Consider the following 25,149-nt stretch of genomic DNA (forward strand, 5'->3'; position numbering starts at 1 on the left):
CTTAACACACTGTCAGTATTTTCCAAGTATATTAACCAGAGTAAATTCTTTGTATCGTGGCTTGTTCAATTTTATGAGTTGATGTAATTCAGAATTGAACATTTGCATTACAAGAATCTTTCATTTTTGTAACCAGTCTCAACAAAACTGCCTACTTGTACTATTAGAATTTGGTGTTTGGTACACCTTTTTTATTATGTTAAGACATATTATCAATTAATAAAACTGAATGCTTTGAAAAATTTGGTATCAGTTGATTTTCCATAATTTTTCATAATTTCCAGTGTTCATTTTGGTTTTATAATCCCCCAACTTTGCACCTGATTTAAAAATTAAAAGTGCATTAAGAATACCACCAGTCTCATTGCCTGCGTGAATTATTTTTAGTCTCTTCCCTGTATTAATATTTTTTTATGGCCATTGCAGGAGCCATCAGTCCAGGCTTTGCTTTGCAGATGTGTGGAATGAATTCATCAGAAAAAAACAATTGGCCTTCCTTCCTCTCTGTAGTCATATTTTTTTTTTTAAATAGATTCTATGTCTAAAGTGAATATCATGATTTTTTATTAAAAGTTGTTTTAATTTTGTACTTTTTGAGACGAGCGTTGTCATGAAGAAAAACATTTCTTGAACTCAGTAGGGCTAGTTGTTAGTTTTATATGGCCCTTCTTAATTTCTTCACTGTCTCGCAGTTTCAACAATAATATCATGAATTGACAATTTTCTCGAATTTTCACATCAAAAATTTTCACTTGTAATAACTTCATCTGTGATAATTGAAGATCGACCACTTCATTCATTGTCATGAATGTGTTTAGCCACACTGAAACATACAGCACCTTTGTCTTATTACACTGTTACTCATGATATTCCCTCCATATACTGCACAAAGTTCACAATGAATTTCAGCAGCTGACAAGTTTTTCGTGTGAAGGAAACTGATGACTGGACACTTCATAGTTGGTGGGGTTTTCTATACAGCAGCCATTTCAAATGAGAGTTTTACAGGGACAAATGGTGGGGTGACATTTTCAATAACTCTACCAGAACCTCACTGAACCAGGCTATTCAACTGCAAATATAAAATCGTTACCCCCACTACTTCGTGTAATACCAAGGACCGGGTTAATTTCTTATTAGCCCTTTTAATAATTATTTGTGATAATTTTGGTTTAATTAAAGTAACTGATTAATTTGTTTGATAATTTGACGCTTGCAGAAATCAAGTACAGCTCTCTTCGATATAGGGAATAAGGCAGCTGCTGCATTCCATGTTCATGTAATGAGTGAAACTAAATCATTACATCCACAAATTGCCAGGTCAGGATGTGTTTTTAATTAGAACCCAACAACAGAATAGTAGCCAAGATTGAATTAAAAACCTGTTGTTGTTAAAATGTAGTGCTTTGTCTCAGTCTCAAATTATGTACCTCCTGCATGTGAATCTTCTGCACCACTCTTGTATGGCTCAGGGAAAAAACGTATATTTTTAATTTAAATTGACAAAAAAAGTATGTGTGCTCTTTTTATCCTTTAATTGTGTTATATTAATGTTATAAAGTAGAATCATGATATTGCTGACAATGTAGTTTGTACTATAAATGCACTAAAACAGTAAATAAAAAATAAGACATTATAAGGTAAGATTCAATTATTTTATACTCCCTAACTTTTATATTTATCATATAAATAGTATAACTTTACTAGTAAATAGTAGTATAACTCATATTTATTCTTCATCTATTTAGGAATTAGTGACTGGCTTATCTGTTATTAATGAAATTTATAGATAGATTTGATCCTTGGCCATAATTACATTGTATGTATTTTCAAAAATTGGCACACAAGTGCAAGAAAAAATCTCAGGCCTAAACATCTATTTTTTGTACCTATAATTCACTATAAAGGTTAATTCACTATGTAGTACTTATAATTCACCATTAGGTTTTCAGTTCACTGTATACTTGTACAATCTATGTAGTTGAACCATTCAATATTTATAAAATCAAAAAAACTATTACAAAGCAGGACCTCAAATATATTTACATCCTAAATTATCATAAAATACTCTCCTTAGTAGTTTAAATTTACTGTATACTTTTTTAATATTCTCTTTTAATATATGAAATACTATATTTTAAAATGTATTATAGTTTGAAATTATACCTGTATCAGGCGGTGGTAAGTGTAATGCATAGTTGCTCATAAGATGCAAATGGAAAGAGAAAATCAAATGAAATAATTATGGCATAGAAGTTAATTTTATTTGCTGTAAAAACTTACTTATGTTTTTCCACATAGTCACCATTTACAGCTACACATTTCTCCCAACAGCGAACCAGTTTTCTTATTAAGTTAATGAAGAATGCTGGTGGTCTTTCCTTGATCCACGACCTCACTGCATCCTTCAGTTTATTATCTGTGGTGAAATGAATACCCTTAATATACCTCTTTAATTGCAGAAAGAAGTGTAAATTGCAGGGCACAAAATCTAGTGAGTTTGCAGGGTGTGAAATAGGTTCAACTTCAACTTCAAAACACCCTTAGCAGTTACACACAGTGTGTGTGGTCAAGCATTATCAGTTGCAGGATTATCAGCTCTGTGGATTGTTAAACATGATACATACATTTGCTGGTGTTTTAATGTCACTATGTATCGAACAGAATTGACAGTTAATTGGGCTTCCAGGTTCAGTCACATACATGGACATAGTCCAGTTAATCACATACACGTGTTTGGAATCCCAGAACACTGTGGCACAGAATTTATTTTGCAGAGAGAAAGGAAACATTCCTTTTGTTGTTTGTTATTTTCTGTGAGTGTGTTTGTTTGGCACTCACCTTGTAGCCTAGTTGTTCAATAATATACTCTACTCATTCTTTCAATATGCCTATTTATGGGTATGATGTGTTGTTTTATGGTGAGATGATCAATTTGAATTGATTCATCAATCTCTGTGTGATACTTCTCATCAGTCACTGAAATTGATTGACCACTGACTGCAAGATACATTCTCAGTATTCACTTTATCGGCTTCTGATGCACGAAATTTTATTGCTACTTATTCATATTACTTTGATCAAAATTTTCTTTACCAAAAATGCTTTTTGACAATTATAAATGTCACTAGTGTTCACTTTTACTGCTGTTAAAAATTCAGTTGCTGCACATTGTTTTAGATGTGTTATGTAGTACGTGTACTTGACTGTAAGTGTTGGTGACTAAAGAAAATGACATGGGTCAATGAGTTTCTGAATGTTAAGTAATAGGAGAAAGAAACTACAGATGGCAGCAACTATTACCTTGTGCAACATTTATCACAAATCGCTTACTTTCCATTGTGCATTACATTTTAGCCTTCCATCATATATACCATATTGAAGCTGACTGCCAGAAAATAAAAGAATTGCTTAAATGACAGATTAAACTCTTGTTCTTATATATCTTTAAACACTAATACTTATGTAGTTTAATAAATAGTCAATGTGAAATGTTTAAATCATACTGCCATTTTTTTTTTTTTTTAAATTGAAAATCTTTCAGTATTAATGCAGATAAAACTATATATATATATATATATATATATATATATATCTCTTTGTGATGAATACTGCAGCTTTGAATTACAGCAAGAAAAATAAATTTACAGTTTTGTTAATTAATATAGTAGTTTTATCTATTGTTATTTTTGTCTTAACAGGATCATTCAAAACTCATTCCATTATTATTGAGTCATATTCGTCCTGGATCAACGCTTGTGGTAACACCACAATTATTTCCAGAATTACGTAATGCAAAGGATATGGCTGAGGTTATTAGTATAGAAGCTCTTATGGCACTTGATCATGATGATTATCAGCGTTCATTAAAAAATTTAGGTATCTGTTTACTTTCTCTTGCATTTATTTGCGTTATTGTTACAGTATAATATACACTTACTCTTTTCATGTTGTGTAAGGAAATGTCCTATGTATTTAAATTATTTTTTAGCAGTATTAACTCTGTTTACATAAATTAACCAGAGTAGAGTCACTATGCACTAATTAATTTATTGCTATTAATTTCTAGATCTAACAGGATTTAACTTCGTAATATTTTCAGGACTAACGTACTGTAAATTCTAGTTCATGCTCAGACTAGGTTATTATATTAGTTACTCATCTTTATGTAGTCATTCTTGTCTGTATGATTTATCACTTCATTATCACTAGAAATGAATATTATTTTAATTCATTTAAATTTTAAAGCTTTTTTTGTAAACAAATTTTAAAACAACTTTTATTATTAACGTAAACAAAATTAAGCCTTCCTTTGAACAAAACTAAGGACTTGTCAATTATTATAGTTTGAAAGGGATAAAACACATCTTTAATATTGGCAAAATGAAGTATTCTAAAAATGTTCAGATATCTGTCTCTAGACATTGTTTCAGAAAATATTGGAGAATGTAAAATAGCCCACCTGTTGACCAGTACTTTTTTTTATAGAATTTTTCTTATTTTTTGGCAAAAGTATGGTCAGACTAAAAAAATGTATACAGTTCATCTGTGTTGGTTGGTTTTCATCATTATAAATTTGAATGAACAAGTACAGTTTGTTCAGAGGCTTGGGTAAAATATGTGCTGGTTTCATTCACTATATGTTCAATAATTCAGGCATTACTAGAGCTTAAACAAGAAGAAATAAATGTTGGACATGAATGCGATGAATTGGCCATGTTTACTAACAGAGTTCAACAAATCTTACACAAGCTAGTTTTGGAACGCTGGAAACATGATTTTATTCACTCTATTTCCAGCTGTTAGCTGCAACATATTGATAATGCAAGTAGTTTATTTTAAAGCCAATTTAGTGCAGTATTTATAGGTAAAAGAATTATATTAGTCGCATTAACAAGATGATAGTAGTCTAATGATGAGTATATGCGACTGTAGTCTGTGTGGACAGTTTACTGCAGTCGCGTAAACCCAATGCTAGTCCCAAAAAGGTTACTGAATCAGGCCTTGGCTAAAGAAACTATGATACATCACTGTTAAATGTGGTCATTTGTCTACTATAAAACATTTTGTTACTACATGGAAACTTCATTATATAGGATTTTTAATTTAGAAAATTATTTTTCAAAAACAGTTTCTATTACTATCTTGTTATTATAGTGGTAATAGTTAAGACTTTTTGAAAAGTGAAATTTAGTTGGCAACAGTTGAAACAGCTAAGCTACTTACTTCATTGCTACTTGCAATTTTTTTTTTTAAATTGCTGCTTTTACCATTTGGTTATGGTGTTTTTCAGTTAAATATGAGTGCATCTAAAATAAAATGGCATTAAGATTTATATGGAGTATAGTAATGAGGCTCTGAAGCCTTATTTACCTGATACTGTTATTCTGTCTAGGGATCCAGAGAAGCTTAGAAATCTTTTACGATCTCAGTTTTAATGATTGTGAATCCTGCATCCACCTCCCTGTGGCAGAGAGGAAGGGGCAATGACTATTTATAACATGTTATATGTAGGCGGCAAATGACTAAAGGGACTGAATATCTTTCGGGATAAGAAGATCCCCTTTACCAAGTGCCAACAGCCTCTTTGAGGGTGGATGAGTAGGTAGAGGTTAGGGCACTCTATTGCCCTTGGGGCAGAAAATGACCCCAAAAGACAGAAGAGCCAAGTTGGTCAACAGCATTAGGATGCAGAAGGCAACAGCATTAAAAATGAAGGATATCATCCTTTTGAGTTCACATGGCATGGCTCCATTTAATGTCATGTGTGGAACGCCAACCTCCATTAAAGGAGAAAGCTTAAAGATAAAAGGTTAAAGGAGAAAGTTTAAAAGAAAAAGAACTGAGAGCTGAGATACTGTTGTATCTTAGCTCCCTTTAAAGTCCATCAGGGCTAGGAACAAGGGGAGGTGTGGCAACTGGAAGCATCACAAGGCGGGTGTCTTCTCCTATGGGGTTGGGATGTTGTATCTCAGCTGTATAATGCCGTGTACTCAATAACTACATTTTTATACCTTGGCTGTTTGCTAGATTATGTGTATTCCAACTGTTTGTGTTTTATTTGGCAACTTTATCCGATTTTTTGTTACAAGAATTTTTTCATAATAATTTTTTTCTTGGAATCAAATATGGAATTAGTAAAACCCATTTTGTAATTATTAATTTGGTAATTTCCTTTAGTTCTTGGTAATTCTTTGCCTTTGTACTTAAAAATGTTTCTTGTTCATGGACAGGATGAGCGTTTAGTATCATGATTGATTAACTGTTGACAGTTGTTTTGTGAAATAGCAGAACCTTGGTTCAAAGATAATTGAAGGCAATCGATTATCTAAATTTTTTAACATATACATTACAAGAGTACTTGGTTAACAGAGTTCTGCTAACAGCTTTCCCAATAATGGTCTATCTGTTACCAGGCAAGACATGTTAAATAAATTTTATTTTACAAATCAAGATTAACTACTACCACTACCATGTTTTCACCATTTATCTTTTCTTTTTTTTAAATTTATTTCAGAGACTATTTGGGCATCGACTGTTAGTGTTTGCCAAGAAATACAAGATATGAGTGGATCTGATGGTGGACAATTACTTAGAGAATTGCAGTGGCGTACCATATTCCAATCGAGGATTAAAAGTATTTTTATGCATATTGTTGAATATCAAGCACATATGCGTTCATAATGTTCCATTTAAAAAAAAAAATATATATATTTACATATATATTTAGTTTTTGAAAATGATTTTTTTTTTATGTACTTTATGATACATGCATTTTCACATTTCTTAATACATAGTTGACATGAAGTATCTTTTTCTTTTTTTTTTTTTATAAAATACTTAGATTTGTTTAAAACTTGATTTCTTTTTAGTTGAAAATTTTATATATATGCACACAGTATTTTATGTGAACTGTTCATTAATTTAAGACATTTATTAACAATATTTACTTATAAAATAGTTTAAAAAGTTAGAAACATTATTGTTATTTTTATCAGTAATGCATATTGTTTATAAAACACATTATTAACATCGTTTAATTGTGTGTGTGTGTGTGTGTGTGTGTATATATATACATACACACACACACACACACAATTAGAATATATATATTTTTTGTTATTAGTGCATGGAATATTTGTTTAACATAAAAATGTTATTTGTATCTGTTTAATTGAAAGTTATAATTATCAACAAAATAATCATTAATCCTTCCTTCTCTGCCTGATGGGTAATCTATGATGAAGTAGCACGGATTGATAGTATTCTTGATTGAAATATATCGAGTACAGGTAAATTAATTTCTTATTTAAAATTTAATATATTGCATTTATAAGAGGTATTACTACAGAAATATATTCTTTTATTATTTAATGTTATTATAAAACCTATCTTTGTTTATTTATTTCTTTTTTTTTAATTTACCATGTATTTAAAACGAAGGTTATTAATTTTATAATATCTTAATAAAATTTAATCATTTTTAAAATTTTTTATTGTTGTTTTAGGAGAACAGTCTTGCATAACGGAGAATTTTCAAAAATATTTACTTCCTATCAACTGAATAGAACAAATTAAATTCATCTGTAATATTAATTTTAAATTGATAATGTAATAAATTATAGTATGATATTGCAACCTTCAACTAATTTTTATTCTGACTTTTAAAGAAAATATTATTTATCTTCTCTAATTGAAAGTTTGGTTTTGTTTGTAATTCTTCCTGAATAAAAATTTATTCTGGTGAACATTTCTATGAGATTAATATTTGTGGTTTTCTTTTTAATTCTTTTGTATGTTTTATTAACAGGGGTACAACCCAACATTTTATATCATTTTTATTTACTATGCTCAGATTGTTTTCATGTATTAATTTACTCTTTTCTGTCGTCAAGCAGCTAATGACAACTTATTTTTGTAATAACCATCCATCCATTTGCTTTTTTTAAAGGCATGAGACTAATCAGTCCCAGTAGAGTTCAAATATTAAAATCATACACTTAATTGGTTCTGCTTGCTCTGATGAAGCTGATGCGCCCCATAGTGTTACCTCTTTTCTAAGCTACTAAATTTTAGGTATGTTGTTATTAATATTTTTTTAATTCAATTTAATTTTTTTGAATACAGTATATTTAGTATATTTATTTACAATATATTTTTAAGCTAAAATATTAATGATTTAAAATGAGAAAGCATTGCAACAGAAAAAGAATATGATCAGGCCAAAATTTATGTAAAAAATTATTGTATTAATAAATTTTCTTTATTTGAAACAAAACATATTTTCAGTATTTAAAAAAAGTGACAAACTAATAAAATATAAAAGCATTATTCATAGAAATTGAAAGAGACATACAAAGATATTTTCAAATTACTAAAATTTCTTATCTTTTAATAAATCTTGTTTTTTATAATTATACAATTATGAGTTTAAAAAAAAACAACTAATACAATAGTTTTTATCACAATAAATACATTTTAGTGGCAGTTTCAAGTATTTATTCAATATTTTTGTGTCCTACAGTATTTAACTTTTTTTTGCATATGAAACATCTGCTTCTTTTTGCTTGAGTAAGTACATGTTCAATGTTCGTGGTCAGCAGTTGAGTAATAGCTGGTTTACACACCATCACCTTAAACATACACTCTTCAAAATCTGTTACTGATATTTTTTTATCAGTAACTGAAACAGTGACAATGCATTTGCAAGCAAAGCAGATATAAGAAGATCTAAGCAATTTTATGATACCACTTCAAACTTCTTCATAGTGCAGTTGAATATGATTCCATTTGGTCACTGTGATCAGTAAAAGGCTTTCCAGCATTGTAGTTGATTACTGATGTACAATCATACAATCATACTTTGAACTGATGTACAATCAATCATCTTGCTTAGTACTTATTAAAAAAATCTTGTTTGTCTTTCCACTTCAAAACTATGACATTGTTATTCATTTGAGTATAAATTTCCTCCTTTTCTAATTTTTTTTTGTTATTACGTCTTTTGAATTTGCCTTCCTGTGAGAGTGAAGGGTGCTAACAGAATTTGTATAATTCTGAAGAAGTTGTTCTGCTAATGGTAGACATTAATACTAATTATCAATGTAAAGGCATCGCCCAAAATTTAAATACAGTTGCATAAGCTCTAAGATCACTGTTGAAATTTTACATTCAGGCTTCTTTTGTTTGTGTGCATAAATTTTATATTGTAGAGTATAAAAGTCCTTTGAGTACAGTTTAAAAACTTTAATGCCATACTTATATTTCTTGTTTTTATTATATTGTTGAAAACCAATCTGCCAAGAAGTAGAACAACAAATTCATTGATGCATACATGTTTCTCAGGAAGATATCATTGAAAGCTTTCAACCAATAAATCTACAAGACTGTATTTTATTTAATCTAAAACCTTCTTGTTCATTATTGGTGCAGTGGAACAGATAGTAGTTTCTCAAACGTGTCTCGGGTTATTGATGACGTAATTTTGCCCTGAAATACTGATATTTCCACCAGTAATGCTTAAGCGATGGCATTTGAACAGTTCCCATGTAAATAATTTTTCAAAGAAATATTTTCATTTTAGCAGGATCAGTGTTGACCAGTTGCGTAACAGAAAATTTTGGAAACTTTTTGCACACTTTTGAGCTGCATATAAATTAGTTCGACCTAAAATAATAGTACATTATGATCAGCAAATAAACTTTAAAAATCATATGGATTGCCCTAGCCAAATAAGTTGGGGTTAACTCCCTCTATTTCATCATCAGGATTGTAATTAATATTTTTCATTTCATCAGTATTTACATTACCCTATATATTACATACTACTACATTATTATTGACATTGAATTATCAATATTATTTTTCACAACTTGTGGAATATTATTACGACCAGAAACATATGATGTAAGTGGACCACTTTCTAATTCATCACTATCACTGAATTCGTAAGAATTAAATTCTGGATCTGTCGGAATCGTAAATAAATTGTACATCATACCTCAATTTTTTTTTTTTTTTTGATGACTGTCATGAATTATCATTCTGTAACTTATTTAAAAACTGAATAGTTGATTCATCACTACATTTATTCATTTTAACTGTAGTAAAACAATATGAATCATGAATTACACACCGCTACTACATAACAGGTTAAACTGAAATGGCTCCTTGATGCAAGAATTCTTCATGACCTGCTTAAAAGATGGAAATTTCTTTCATAACCTGTTGAAAAAATTGACTGATACTAAAGCAGTGCCTAAGTATACAGAAATGTTCTACTGACTCTTCTTTATTGATCCCTTGCTTATTCATATGAATGAGTGGTACCAGTCTATCACATACAGGTTTTAAATGCAGTATTCCATTGGAACCGATCTGTTTAATTTTGTCCACTATAACATACTACTTATAGGACTGAATAGTACTACATAGACATCAACCTGCTAATCTGTTATTTGAAGTAAGATACAGTAATTTTAAAAATTATTTTAATTAAAGATAGATATTAATAAATGTGAAATGCATATGAACTGATGTACTGTGTGCGCTATAAGAAATGTATCTGCATGTACCGTATACTATAGTAAAATTATTATTATTGTGTATTAGTGAGGCCATCACATTGATTATTATTTTAATCATGATTTAATATTTGTGTTTGATCAGATTTTAAAAAGAGAATTTCTTTTTTATTTATTATATAATAATGATAGTATAGTTGAACTGAAAAAAAAAAAATGTAATGAATGAATGAATTGATTTTTATATCAGAATCATTGTATTTTAAGCAATAATTTTGTAGGGTTTTGTTGTTATTGTTATTTTAATGTGTTTATTAAATAAAACATTTATTAACACATTAACTGTATTTTAAGTGAGTGTTGAGTAGCGTACAAATCAAATCATTTTAAAGGTATGTGAACTAATAATAAACAGTAGGAGAGAATGTAACTGCTGATATGTGAATTGGGGCAGAATTTTTTGTTTTCAAAGTTAGTTTCAACTGATTTAATAGGCATCTTATACTTGTTGGATTTTATATTTACCTCCACTGTATACTGCAGCATGATATAAAGTTTGATCTTATTAAAACTTCACTCTTCTTACTCTTTTCCAATTCTCTATTGCTTTGTTATAGAATCAGTTTTTCTCTTGTACCAGTATTGCTGTTATTTTTATTATCCTTAATATTCACGAATGCAACCTAAGAATTAGTATCTTTGAAGATATCGGTTTATATTTGCTAGACATTAATAGTTTTATAATATTTTAACAGTTAATGTGCAAATTAAATGAGTTTACTGTTATTATAATTTTAAATATTATTACCTAGAGTTGGTTTGTATGTTAACTTTTTATATTAAAAAAAACCTTGAATATTGCTAAAAATTTGACTTCAAGGAAGAAACGAGTAACTAAATATTTTATTAGTTGGAGAATAACATATTGGTTGCCATTTTTACAAATCGAGTGAAAGGCAGTATCTTAAACCCTCTAAATTTTGTATGTTTTTTGTGACTGATAACTTTATACTTATTAGTAAAAAGACAATTGTTTGAATTTAAATCATTATTTTATCAAAATAAAATAGAATTATATGTAACTTGTATGATATTTTGGCTTATTTCAAGAGTAGCTTTACACTTTATGTAGTTATAGTTTTAAAAATAATCGTTATGAATACTAAACTGCAATCATTTATTATTTTTATTGTAATTATTACAGTTCCTGGGTTGAGGTTTGATGAGTGTTTATTATATAATTTTTTTAATTATTGTTATTTTTACTAAAAAAGTGCAGTATACCTTAAAATTATATTTTGACTGAAATATTATGTCTTTAGTTACTATAAATCTTAAAATTATGATACATTTAGTAAGTTACAATAAATTTACTAAAAATAAATAACATTTACTGTTCTGTATATACATGTAAATCAAGTATTTTATAAATTTATATCATTTATTGTTGAACTCAGAAGGAAGTCTTTTTTAGTAGTAGTTAAGGGTTATTATTGTGTAATATATATGTAATTACTGCTTTATTTTGTTCTGTTTAATAAGTGGTTCATATTGTATTGCAAATAGTTAATTTAATAAGAATTATGTTATAATATTCAATATCATAAGAGCACTCCTACTCAAATTTCTGGGTGTTCTATTATACATTCGTAATATTTGGAATTTATTGTATTGGAAATAATTACTACTTCAGTCAGCTATGTGGACCTGTAAGGGTTTGTAGAGTATTATGAGATTTAATATTATGTGAAGTTAAAGGTTTTGAATAATTATAAGTGAATACTATTCAGATTATAACCTAATTATACATTTTATAGCTCTTGTTAGGAATTGCAGGTTTGCCATCTCCACAGATAAGAAAAAGGAACTGTTCTAGCAGTAACAGTTTCTAGTTATCAGAAAGGATTTAGAAGAACAATGAAAAAACTTTGCTACAGCAGTATTATAAAATACAAAATTATAAATAAAAAAGAGGAAGTGATTTATAAAATAATAGTGATGGGTTTCTGTGAGGGTGATAAATAAATAATATGAAATACTTTTACAGTTAACACAATTGAAGACATCAGTTTATAAATATTCAGGGTATGATAAACAAGAATAAAAAAAATTCACTTTTATCTAATTACTATTACTTAAAAACTCATCCACTGCAAAATATTTTTTTTTTTTTGTTAAGACTCTTTAAAGTAAATTTTAATAAAGTACATTTATTTATCTAAAGTTTACGTAACAATTTAGTTCCTCTTAGCTAGAAACTGAAGCATAATTAATTTAAACGTCAGGAAAACATTTTTGAAAGTATATGTTTGGAGTGTAGCTTTATATGGAAGTGAAACTTGGACGATTGGAGTATCTGAGAAGAAAAGATTAGAAGTTTTTGAAATGTGGTGGTATAGGAGAATGTTAAAAATCAGATGGGTGGATAAAGTGACAAATGATGAAGAGGTGTCGTGGCAAATTGATGAAGAAAGAAGCATTTGCAAATGTATAGTTAAAAGAAGAGACAGACTTGTTGGTCACATATTAAGGCATCCTGGAATAGTCGCTTAAAAAGTAACTATTCCAGCAATGGGAAGGACAGATAGATGGGAAAAATTGTGCAGGCAGGCAACTCTTGGAATATGTAAACCAAATTGTTAGGGATGTAGGATGTAGGGGGTATATCAAAATGAAACGACTGGTACTAGATAGGGAATCTTGGAGAGCTGCATCAAACCAGTCAAATGACTGAAGACAAGAAAGAAACCTAACATTTAGTTCCTCATAGTTAGAAACTGAAGCGTAGTGAGGTCCATTTTTATAAACTAGAATTTTATGCTGTATTTTGAAAAAAATAGTTGTTTTATCTGGTTCAGATGTTTTGGGAACGGGTTGTCTGATGTTCATCAGAATTAATGTAGTTCAATTTTACTACTTTTAATTGGTGTATAAAGTCCGTGTTTCTTTTTTTAAAAATTAGTGAGTTTTATAGATATCAAATTCTTGAAAATACCTTCTTGAATGATTGTCATATTCTTTAAAAATGTCTAATTCGGTGTTTGGTATTGTGTTTTAAACAAAAAGTCACAGTATAACCATTTTCAGCTATAACAAGATCCCACGACAGACTTGCTAGGGAAATTGAGAAATGAAGTGGTGTCATGTTTCTTACTTTACTGAAATTGATTAATTATCTTTTCCCATAATGGAGGCACAGTTGATTCATTTATTACAATTATCACTAACACTTATATTTTCAGCAGATGAATTAGCATTAATGTCTTTGCTATTCTATACTATACTATTCTATTTTATATTGTATTCAGTGGCTTTTATATATTTATATAACAGCTGTTTAGGCCTCACTTTGCTCGCCCAACCATCTAGGGAGGGGTTGTGAGAAACTTTCACATATATATAGTCATTCAACCTCTAGGTGCTAATCTCTTTTTTCTTTGGTTTCTTGTTCTCATAAAACCTGACTATGCTTAGTGGCACTTGATGATTGTCCTAGATTTGATCTCATCTTAGAGGGCAAAATAAAAAAGGTTGAAAAAACTAAGTGGAAGGAAGAAGAAGAATGTATAATGTAAGGAGATGTGTACAAATAAAAACAAAGGAAACATCGAATAAGAAAGTTTACAGACTTTACAAAGACTTAAAAAAAAACTAAATTACAGAAGACAGAATAATAGTAATTATAGTAGTGTGAATATTAAATATTTTATTATATAATTAATAAAAGAAAAATTAATTAGTAATTTTACTTCATTATATTTCTGTTGCCATGGTGATAGAAATATAACGGAGTAAAAGGATTAATTTTGATTTCTTTAATGATTATCTTTAATTCATAACTTCATCCCGGGCCTTGATCAATGGCTTAAAATCTTCCCTGGGATACCAAGAATGTATCCTAAAAATTTGAAAACAATCTGTTGGTTGGTTGTCGCATGATGCTGTTGTACAGAAACAAACGACAAACCTTTGCATTTATATATTTAGATATATATATTTATTTCTGTCACTTTTTATATTTCATTATCATTTATTTTTTTGCCATATATTCTACTAAAAAAGACTTCTTACTGCACTAAATTAACATAAAAAAACATATGTTTTTTTATCTTATGATTGTTTAAAATCATCGAACAATAATTAAAAAAAAGAAGATAAATGTTATAAAAATGGATCTCACATGTTACCAATTTTCATTAGATTTCATTTTATAACTAAATACACTTTAATTTATTATTACTAATATTAATTTTATTTTTAATTACATATTTTATTTCATAGCTTTAATATGATTTTATTTTCCTTATTATATTTTATTTATTATATAATTTTTCTGTATAGAATGAATGTCTGTTTTTATGCCATTAGTTTTACTGAATAATTTTTTCAAATCGCTGGTTAAAAGTTTTTGAAAGTAAAAAAAATGATGGTATTTCAAAGTTATATACATTTTTGTGTAATGACTGTTAAAGTAGTTGTTTTGGGTAACTAATTGTTAAATCCTTAAAAGTATTTTTTATTCATTATACTTCCATTTTGAGAAATGTAGTAGGATTTATTTACTCTTTAGATTTTACATATACTAAAACAAGAAGAGTATTTTATTTTAATTTGAAGGGAAGGTATACAAAATTTTTTTTAAGTTAAAAAATGTGTGTTTTTAATTTTACTTCAGCTTTTCATGAAATTGTTTGGTCTTAATGTTAGATGACAATTTTTTTTATAGTGTCCAGAGTTCAGAACATGTGAGAGTAGAGAGAGAGTTATCCATACAGTGCTAACCAGAAAATTGCAAATCCACTTAACTGATGTTTTTTTGTAGTAATTTTATTATTTTCTTAACTGATTTTTATATTTTGTATTTAATTAATGGTAAAATAATTTTAAAATCTTTACTATTTAAAATCACCATTTTTGATTCAGTGCAGTATTGAACAAAGTTCAATACGTTTACTTTACAAAGTTTAATTACGCTTACTTTTAAAATTGTTCAAAGTATTTGAGCCATCTCTGTTTAGGTTATATGTGCAATATTAGGCACTCTTTTTATCCAAAAAAAAAAATTATGAGCAGTTGTAGCTCACTGGGCTGGTCTAGTGGTGAACTCATTGCAAAATCCATTGTTTAACAGCTGATTTTCAAAGTTGAAGGTTCTGAGGTTCAAATCGTAGTAAAGGTTAGTTGTTTTTTTATGAATTTGAATACTAGATAGTGGATGCTGGTGTTCTTTGGTGGTTTGGGGAGGGGGATTCAATTAACCATATATTTCAGGAATGGTTGGTCTGATTCTGTAAAAGACTATACCTCATTTATATGTCATACTTATCCTCATCTCATTGGCCCATGGTGGGGCCATCTCATTGGGCCGAGTGGTTGCTTATTGTTTTCTAGTTGAACAAACTGCAATGTATTCATTAGGAACAATAATAAGTAGATAAAAATTATGAGCAGTTATTTGGGTAATAAATTATTAGTAACTTTTATAACAGAATATGGTTTTTATGTTAAAAATGTATTATCCTACAAAATGTATTACCCTTCAGTATATCATACATCAGTTTCCAACAGAATTACTGATCACTGATACGGTAACTCTCCTTATATAGACAAAACTATTTTCCCTCAAGTACCGAGAACTAAAAATCGTTCATTCTGTTAAGGTAGAGAATACCTAAAATTATGATTACTATATATATTAATAGAAAAAATACTACTGTTGCCCAGACAGTAAACTGACTATACATCTAATGCATCACATTTGCCAGTTTGTACATAATGTCTTCTTTTATTCATTGCAAAGTCATAGGTAAAATTACATTGAAGTGTTAAATGTATTCATATCACTTAAATGCCCTTATGGAAGTTGTAAGATATCAGGTCTGTAGTGTGTTTTTGGATCGCTAGGAATATGTAATGCTAGTGAAAGGTGAAAGCATTATAGGTGGTAAGTAGCGCATAATTAGGGGATGAAGAATGAGAGAACCACCATGAAGCTCAAAGTTTTGAAACAGACAGTTTTTTTGGGGCTGACAACTTGATCCCTAGGGTCAAGAAAGCGTCTATGTAAACCAGTGTTTCACAGTTTCTGCTGTTTGGAAACGAGTGAATTTACTTTTTCTTACTCCTTAAGAAGACCCTTGCTCAAGGTTTTGATCACTGTGAATTGTAATATGAGGTTATAAAATGGCTGCTAACTCTGCAACTGGATGAATTACACTATAATTAAGTATGGCCTAACATATTTAGAATTTGATAACATACATATTTAAAAATATGATTGTCTTTGTTGTACAACCTAAAATAATTTATATTTGGAAAACTAGTAATATCCTTCTGAGATGTAAACCTTCATATGTTAATAATGATTAATATATTATAGGCAGCATGATTAAACGTTATTAAATAAAAAATAAATAACTGATTTGGCATTGAAAATCAGTGATACATATTAAAAATTGTAAAACATTAACTTATTCTTGCTTTCGACCAATAAAAAGAGTAATTCAAAGTTTGAAGATTTGGTCACAAAGAAATGAATTATTTAAATTAACTAAAAAATTATATTGATAGAAACTATATTTATATAATACGATTGAACTACAGAATAGTATAATATATAAACCTATAACCAGTTAATATCTTGAATCATTTATCCTGAGATATGAGCTAAAAATACAAAAGGTTTAGGGTATATATCATGGCAATTGTTTAATATAGTGCAGCAGGATGTTCCATGACATCTAGCATTGAATCATTTAAAGAGGACAAGGTTAATTATCCCTCCTGAGGTTCTTGTTACCTTCTCCAATAAACAGCTTTTTTAAGAACAGTTTCCCCTGAGAGAATGAAAGTTTAGAAATAAACTTACAGAAGAGCCACTTATCTATACTCTTATATATAAAAGTGTAGAAAGTGTTCTTACCATAAATCTAGTATAGATTTATTCCTTACCATAAATTCGTACTTTTATGTATAAAAGTTTTAAATTTTATGCCGACCATTTCATAGGATTTGTTAAGTAAAGTATTTGACATATAAATGTTTCGCTTAATATTTTAAATAAAAATTATCTGAAATGAAATTTAGGTTGTTTAAGCATAATCCAGGATATTGTGAGAGAGGGTTTTAATTTGATCCTTTCCCATTACAGAATACTTGAAAATCATTTTTCTGATTTTGAGTTAAGTATAATATCAAACATGAGAAAAGGTTTTTGACCATTCTGTAATTTTGTTAGTGTACATATATGGATATATATATTTTACTTGTATTATATAAAGTCTTTTTACATTGCTTGAAATATGATTTCTAAAAATCTTTTCTATTTTTTTAACTTTTACAAGACTGGTATAATTACGTTTTTTATTCAAATATCTGTTACAATTATAATTTGCAGTTTGGTATTTTGTAAAAATTATTTGTAATAATTAAGCAATAATGATATTGTATTTGTTATTATGTATTTTATGTTTTATATATCTAATGTTATGAAAGAGTAGAAAACTGTTGATGTATTTATTGTAATACTATTATTCATAGTTATGTCTATTTTTTAAAATAAATTTTTCTTCATAATTTTTTTTCTTCATGTATTTTGTTGTATGTTAATATATTAATATTAATCTATATATTTTTTCTTTTGTTTGTGGTTTATTTTTTTGTTATGTTTTTATTGAGTTTTATGTTTTTGTTTATCTTTAAAGTGATTTTATAGGAATAATTTTTTTCTAAATAAATAATTGCATTATTACATTAATATGGATGTTAGCAGAATCAATTTTTTTTTTGTCCTATGGAGAACATCACATTCAATTTTTCTTGTTTTGATTTTCACATCTAACGTACTGAATAAATGCCTATAATGTTGTGCATTGATAATTCTGTTATGTAAAATAAGAAAAAAATTATTTACAACTTACTTTAATATGGTAATATTTTTAATTTATATAATTAAGATTTAGGATATATTATTATTACTTGTTGCAGTTGTCATCTTAAAATTTGTTTATTATTAAAAAAAAAGTTAATTTACTTTTATTTTAAAGCAATATTTTGTATATATTTTTTAAGTAAAAATTATTTACTCGTTAATTGCTTTGTGTATTGTCTTTTTTTTACATTAATTAGTTGTACTTATATAATTTTATGGAAAATTTTATATTAATATTTGCGTATCTTTTTTAATTCATATTTCAATTCAGGGTAATTACAGTAATGATTGTAATAGTGTATTTTTTGTTGACTGTTTTTCAGTTACTACTTTCTTTATTTCTTTTTTTCTCTTAATATGCCGTATAATTATACAGTGGTATCAATTTTAAAAGTATTTCACCCTCTACTAGCTTGGCATTCTAAATCAATATCATTCACCCTATTAAAAATGTATATATTTATGTTGGTAATAGGTCATTGTTTTATAAACAATATTAGGCGCTGTTAAAAAGTTTCGGGACATAGCTTAAAAGATTTTATTAATAAATCACAAAGTTTTTTATTACTTTTATATTACACTTTGACTGTATACAATAAAATTATTAAACAAATAGGCCAAAATTAAATAAATAGAATTTTATAAATAAAAAGAGATTATATAAAATTATATATTAAAATATATTTTCTCAGTATGATTTCTAACTCCAAAAATGCATCAAATCAAGAAATGATTATTACAACTATTCTATATTATATACAACTTAGTTAAACTTTTTTTGTGATTGTCAATAATAATAATAAAAAGTATTTGTTAATAAATCTTTAAAAGTTCATGGCAATGTTCTGTTAATAACGTTATTTGAGAAAAATGTATTATTTCTTTCAACTTTTAAAGATTAATTTATATTCAAAACAAAAATCAATTTGTTATAAGAAAAATGTATACAATTCAGATATTAATATGACTTTTGTTTTCGTTAACTAGATAAAAAAAGATTATTATTACATAAAAATGGTATAATGTGAATTGTAATCTAATGCTAGTAGGTGATGTAGCACAGGAATTTGCCATTTATTTTATTATCATATTTTTGTAAAAATAACATTGAACTAAGTAGTTGAAACTTTTTTTGTAGGAATAAGTCATTTCCTTTAGAGTACATTTGATGTAATAATTATTATCCTGATGTAATAATTGTGTTTTCATTGTAAGTTTGGTTTGAATTTTTTTTTTTTAATGTGAAGGAATCATGCCCTTTTGTATTTATCTTTATAATTTATGGATTTTCCTTGTTTAATGTTGGATCAATATTGTTACTATTTTTATTATAATATTTTATAAGGCAATATTTGTTCTGTTTTTTATGTTTTTTTTTTTTTTTAACAAAAGTGTATTTGTAAGTTTGTTATTATTTTTAAAGCAATAATTCTGTTAAGTTTTTTATGTGTATGATATGCTCTTTTTTTAATGCTTTTTTTATTATTACTAATATTCGTCTTTTTTTATTGTTGTGTCTTTATGAGTGCCTTAAATATATATATTAATTATAAATTTTATAAATCTTAATACTATTAAACCTGTTGGTTGATTTTCTCTATAAATAATGCTATTGCTGTATTTATCTTAAGATTTTTATAAAACGTTTTCTACATTCAGATTATCATGGTTTTAAAAGGTTGTTTAACGAATTGGTTCATTATAAAGTATATATATATATATATTTATGTATAGTATACAGTGTATTTAGTCTTCCATAAGTGTCTTCTTTTTAACAATATATATATTCTAATAAAAGCCAATAAAATTATATTCTTATGTATTCATCTTTGTCATTGTATAAGCTGTATAATGACAAGTAGTGTTTATCTACATTTATATTTTAAATGAAATTTCCCACCTAGTGAAAAAATGATATGTGTAGAGTTATTTTATTTATAAATATTCATTATATGTAATAATTTATGTACATAATATATTTTATTAAACTGAAAGATACTATTTGTATATTATCATATTTACCACGTAAGTATTCCTTTTTTATTATTCTATATAAATTTAAAAAAAGAAATGATTAATCTTTTATTTTATTTTAAATGTTTCATAACTTGTATAGAACCTGATCAAAAATTACTTATGTTACATTGTTAATTGTACATGCTGAACAAAAAAAAAAATTCAAGTATAAATTTATTCCTGCTAATTTGAGCAGTTAATCACTTGCATACCATCAGAAACACAAAAAAACATCTAAATATATTATGCTTCATTCACCACGTTTAACATCGCAGTGGTCTCACAGTTTTCTGAAACTCGGTTGGTCACGTGGAGGCTATTGTCCAGCCTTCAGCCTTCATTTGTTTTTATTTAATTTTTGTGACAAATGAGTGTTGAAACTTTCTTTATAGGATTCTAGGAAGGGATTGCTTAATAAACCTTTTAAAAAAATTAATACAATAATTACAAAGTTTTTTTTATATGAACAAAATATATTTTGAAATTATTGTGGAAGATAAGATTGTAAATATACATGGGATCAAATATTAATAAAAATAATTATGTTTACAAGTTCATTCCTAAAGATTATAAAACCAATAAAAAAAAGTGAAACTATAAAATACAAAAATAATGTTTAAAATTTATATTAGTTTCTTGGCTTAAAAATTACCAATTTCGTTTTCTATTTCACTCCAAACACTCTTCACATACACTTTTCTGATGGTCAGGACACACATTTCTTATACTGATATCAGTTTTTCATGTGGTTTTGTTCCTAGCTCTTCCACAAATAAAGCAACGCCCTTTTTGAGCGGTTTGTGGTGTTGGCATGATGTCTTCTTCCTCCAACTTTAAGAGTAATTTTTCTTAGCGTTTTATTTCATTTGGAATTATTTCAAGTCTGATTTGCTCCTTGGATTGCTGGTTTCATTAATTCAATAGCCATAGCCATAATTTTCAGAAATTCCCTATGATTTATCATAATATATTTGTTTTTAGTTCTGAAAATATTCAATGCATTAACACCTGCAATGTTCAAAAGGTAAAAAAACAATGTCAATGGTCATCTTATGGAATTACTCACCACATCATATTGCTGGCACATATTATCTAGTATGTCAACCCCTATACTTTATGTCATTATAGGTAGTGATTATGACCAGTTATCTCTCATCATCTGTGGTATCATCAATTGCCCTGGTGGTGTTGTGCATTATTGATATACAAAGAACAGCTTCATTCTTCTTTGGGACATATGAAACCAAGATACATTTTTCTTGGAATCCAAACTCACTGTTTTTACAGGCCTGGTAGGATCAGGCAAGAAGTTGGCTGGTATTTCTGGTTTGCTTTTTTTTTTAACGTTGACAGAAATGCGAGATTTTTCTTCACAAAGTGTAAGAGCCAAAGGTACTGAAGAAAACTAGTTATCACAGGTTTCATTTCTATTTGACCCAGTTACTGGCTCAACTAGCGCAAAACCAAATCCTTTGTAGCATTGGTTACCTTGAAAGGACCATCTGGCTGATTCCCCAGGTAAACCTCCAATTTAGTTGCATAAAAATTTGATGATTAAACCATGGCAAATATTTTTATGCCATATTTTGCAGGCTTACTGGAATGTATACCTTAAATGGGCAGCTTCCTCTAAAAGCTGCTCATTGATGATAAGGTAGTCAGAAGGATTGAATACTCTTTGGGTGTTAAAAATGAATTTCTCAAAGTTTCCCTGATTGGGGCTAGTTTGTTTTATGCCTTGTGTTGTTCCCTGGTTCTTTTGTCATCAAAACATAAACAACGTATCAGAAAGCGGTCACTTATTGTAACAAATACTACTTCTGCACCAGTTCCTTTGCTATTGTCCCACATTTCAAAAATATTTCTCCTGCCAGATTTAAGTGCTCTAGCCAAGAAAAGTATTCCAAATAAAACCTTTATTTCAGTTACGCTTGTACTTTTAGCATCTCTATCCCTTTGATATTTTGTTTTTTTTTTTATATAAATATTTTTATATTGAACTATCTTGAAAATAATCTCTTCATCCAAAAGACAATCTAAGTTTGAATTTCAGTAGAAGCCTTTTTTGCATTACCTTTAGGTCCAGGGCGATGTAAAACTGGGATGATGTTCTGTCGTGGAGCATGCGATGTCCATGCTTGTTGTGGTTCCATGTACCATAGGGCTTTCTTTTCTATCCCAATGTAGAATTCCAGGTTATACAAAACTGGGGTCGTACGATTTTCTTGCAAGTTTACATTCTCTCCTACATCAAGCTTATTTTTTGATACAATTTCTTGAATGTTTTCTTCTACGTCAGGATCAGGATCAGGATCTTGTTACTAATACTTCTGCCAGCTTGCAAATTTTCTACAAAATCTTATTCTCTTTCATCTGGGTCTTCATCACCCACAGCACTTTCGTGATCGTCCTCTGTTTCATTAAGCCACTGTATTAACTGTTCTCAATCTCTTTTTGATATCTTAACTTGCGTATTGTATAGTTAAAAACACTTAAAATGGAATTAACTAAAAATATTTTACCAGCAACTTCACTCAAACAACAAAAATACCGGAATGAAGATGGTCACGCGGAGTACAATAGTCCTCCAACTGATGCTACTTTCATATAAAATTTAGCGAAAAAAACAACGTTACTACTCGTGTGCTAAAGCTCTACTAATTACTTTTAGAAAGTATGAGAAGGTATATGGCCGCTAAGTATCGTCAGTCTTGCCAATCGCGACCAGCACTAAAATAAAATTACCTGGAGGACAACAGTCCTCCGTGCAATACTGTAGTGTTAATATGTTCAGTTTTACTATATTGGTTTTCTTTTTTTGTGAAATGTCAGTAGTTCTCTAAATAATTAGTTCATTTCAATTATTTTTTAAGAAAAAAAGGTTGTATGGTATGTTAGTATTTAATACGCAACTTGTGGAATTATAGGTTTGACACAATTTTTATTTATAAATTATAATTTTTTATGGTTTTTAGTTTAAAAACCATTATATCAGTGCACTATTGTCACTATCTATAACAGTAATATTCCTTTAAATATTTATTACTGTAATTTTCAGGATTGAAAAATGGCTTTTTTTTTAGAAATTATCCTTAATTTTATAATTAGGATGTTAATAAATGCCATCAGCATTTAGTGAAACTGCATAATTGATTACATCTTTTATTTCCAGTCTGCTACTAACTGATGTATTGTTTTCGAACCATTAGTTTGTGTGGTACATAGTTTACTATCTTAACTAGGACAACAAAATGTGTTTATTTTTTTATTTATCTATTTATTATTTTTATTATTTTCTTTTTTGTAAAAATTATTTTTTCACTGTGTTTTTGATCAGGTTACTATCTTGTATGATCAGGTATCTTGAATCTGTATGTGTGTTACTTTATATCATTAATGTGTACTATTTAGTTAAATGTGAATTATTACTGTAGCTGAAGTTGCCTGTTGTGTAAGTGACTCAAATGAGCCTCCTATTATTAGTTTAATATATACATAATTATATGATTTAGTTATGCAGATATATTTGAAAATTTATTATTATTGTTAAATTCTCTTCATTAAACTATTTCACTTCATTTGTATAATACAAATACAACATAGTGAACTAGTAAATTTTATTTTTGTAATTTTTCTCTTTAATTTGTTGTATATAAATATTTTATGTTATTAATAGTTTTATATATATATAAATTATATAATAGGTTACTGATAACATATTTTAATACTAGAAAAAAACAACATATATTTATTTGTGAATTTTATTAATTTTACTTATTTTGTTAATCAAATTTTTTTAAGTGTATGAAGGAGAAAATAAAAAAAATATTTTGAAAAATTAGATTAACTAAAAAATATCTTAACTGATTTATGATATAAAAAAATCAAATTAATTTCATTTAAGTGTATGATATTTCAATATTAATTTAACTCTTGATAAATATAGTGGCGTAGATATAGTTAGAAATTGATAATTGAAGTTTTTTTTATTGTATATCTTTTATTTTTTCTGATCTGACAGTTGTTTCAATTTAGTTAAACTTTTATTAATTTAAAATTATGTTAGATTGTAAACCAAGATTGAATTAAGTGGTCGTTTATTTATATGTACCAACAATATGGTCGCTTTTGATCTCATTTTTTGTATTATAGTACAAAATTTATAAGGAATTTGATTGGTAAATGTCGTTGAGAAAATATTTAATAGTTACAAATGTGAAAGATAACCCTTTAGTTGTGATACTGACTAAGCTGCCAGTCAATCAGTTTAATTGTTGCCTCATGTGGTATAATTCTGCCTTCAAACAGCCACCTCTTTCTGTTTGTTCTTTTATCTTAACCTTCTGTAGTTTTTTTTTTTTTAATCTGGAGAGAAGCTTTTAAACTTGATATGCTCTTGTATGTGAACTATTCATAATTTTTTTTTTTAGCATTTTGTTTTTTTTTGTTTGTCTTGGTATCACCCTAACCTTACAGTTAATAAATATGAGGGGTAGACAGTGTTGCTTTATAAGAACTTCTGACTGAGAGGGCATAATGCCTAAGAAATCATACAGTTTGAAGGAGAGGGCAGTGGGACTACACAGTGCTAATGCATACCCATATAAAATTGTTGTTTACGTCTATTAATATTTATAATGAATTTGGAAGATCAAATAATAAAGTTGAAATATGGATTAG

At 27.9% G+C, this 25,149-nt stretch overlaps 1 protein-coding gene across 1 annotated transcript in view; it reads left to right on the forward strand.

The window, feature by feature from the left end:
* The window catches only part of LOC142322912 (uncharacterized), a 38,237-nt gene extending 31,441 nt beyond the window's left edge, over positions 1-6,796 (forward strand). The window contains exons 3-4 of the mRNA XM_075362000.1: positions 3,702-3,879; positions 6,518-6,796. Coding sequence (XP_075218115.1) covers positions 3,702-3,879; positions 6,518-6,684 — 345 coding nt within the window. The 3' untranslated portion in view covers positions 6,685-6,796. The remainder of the gene's footprint in view (positions 1-3,701; positions 3,880-6,517) is intronic.
* The last annotated feature ends 18,353 nt before the right edge of the window (positions 6,797-25,149 follow it).

Source organism: Lycorma delicatula, chromosome 4 (genome assembly GCF_047948215.1).
Source record: "Lycorma delicatula isolate Av1 chromosome 4, ASM4794821v1, whole genome shotgun sequence".
NCBI classification, from domain to species: Eukaryota; Metazoa; Arthropoda; class Insecta; order Hemiptera; family Fulgoridae; genus Lycorma; species Lycorma delicatula.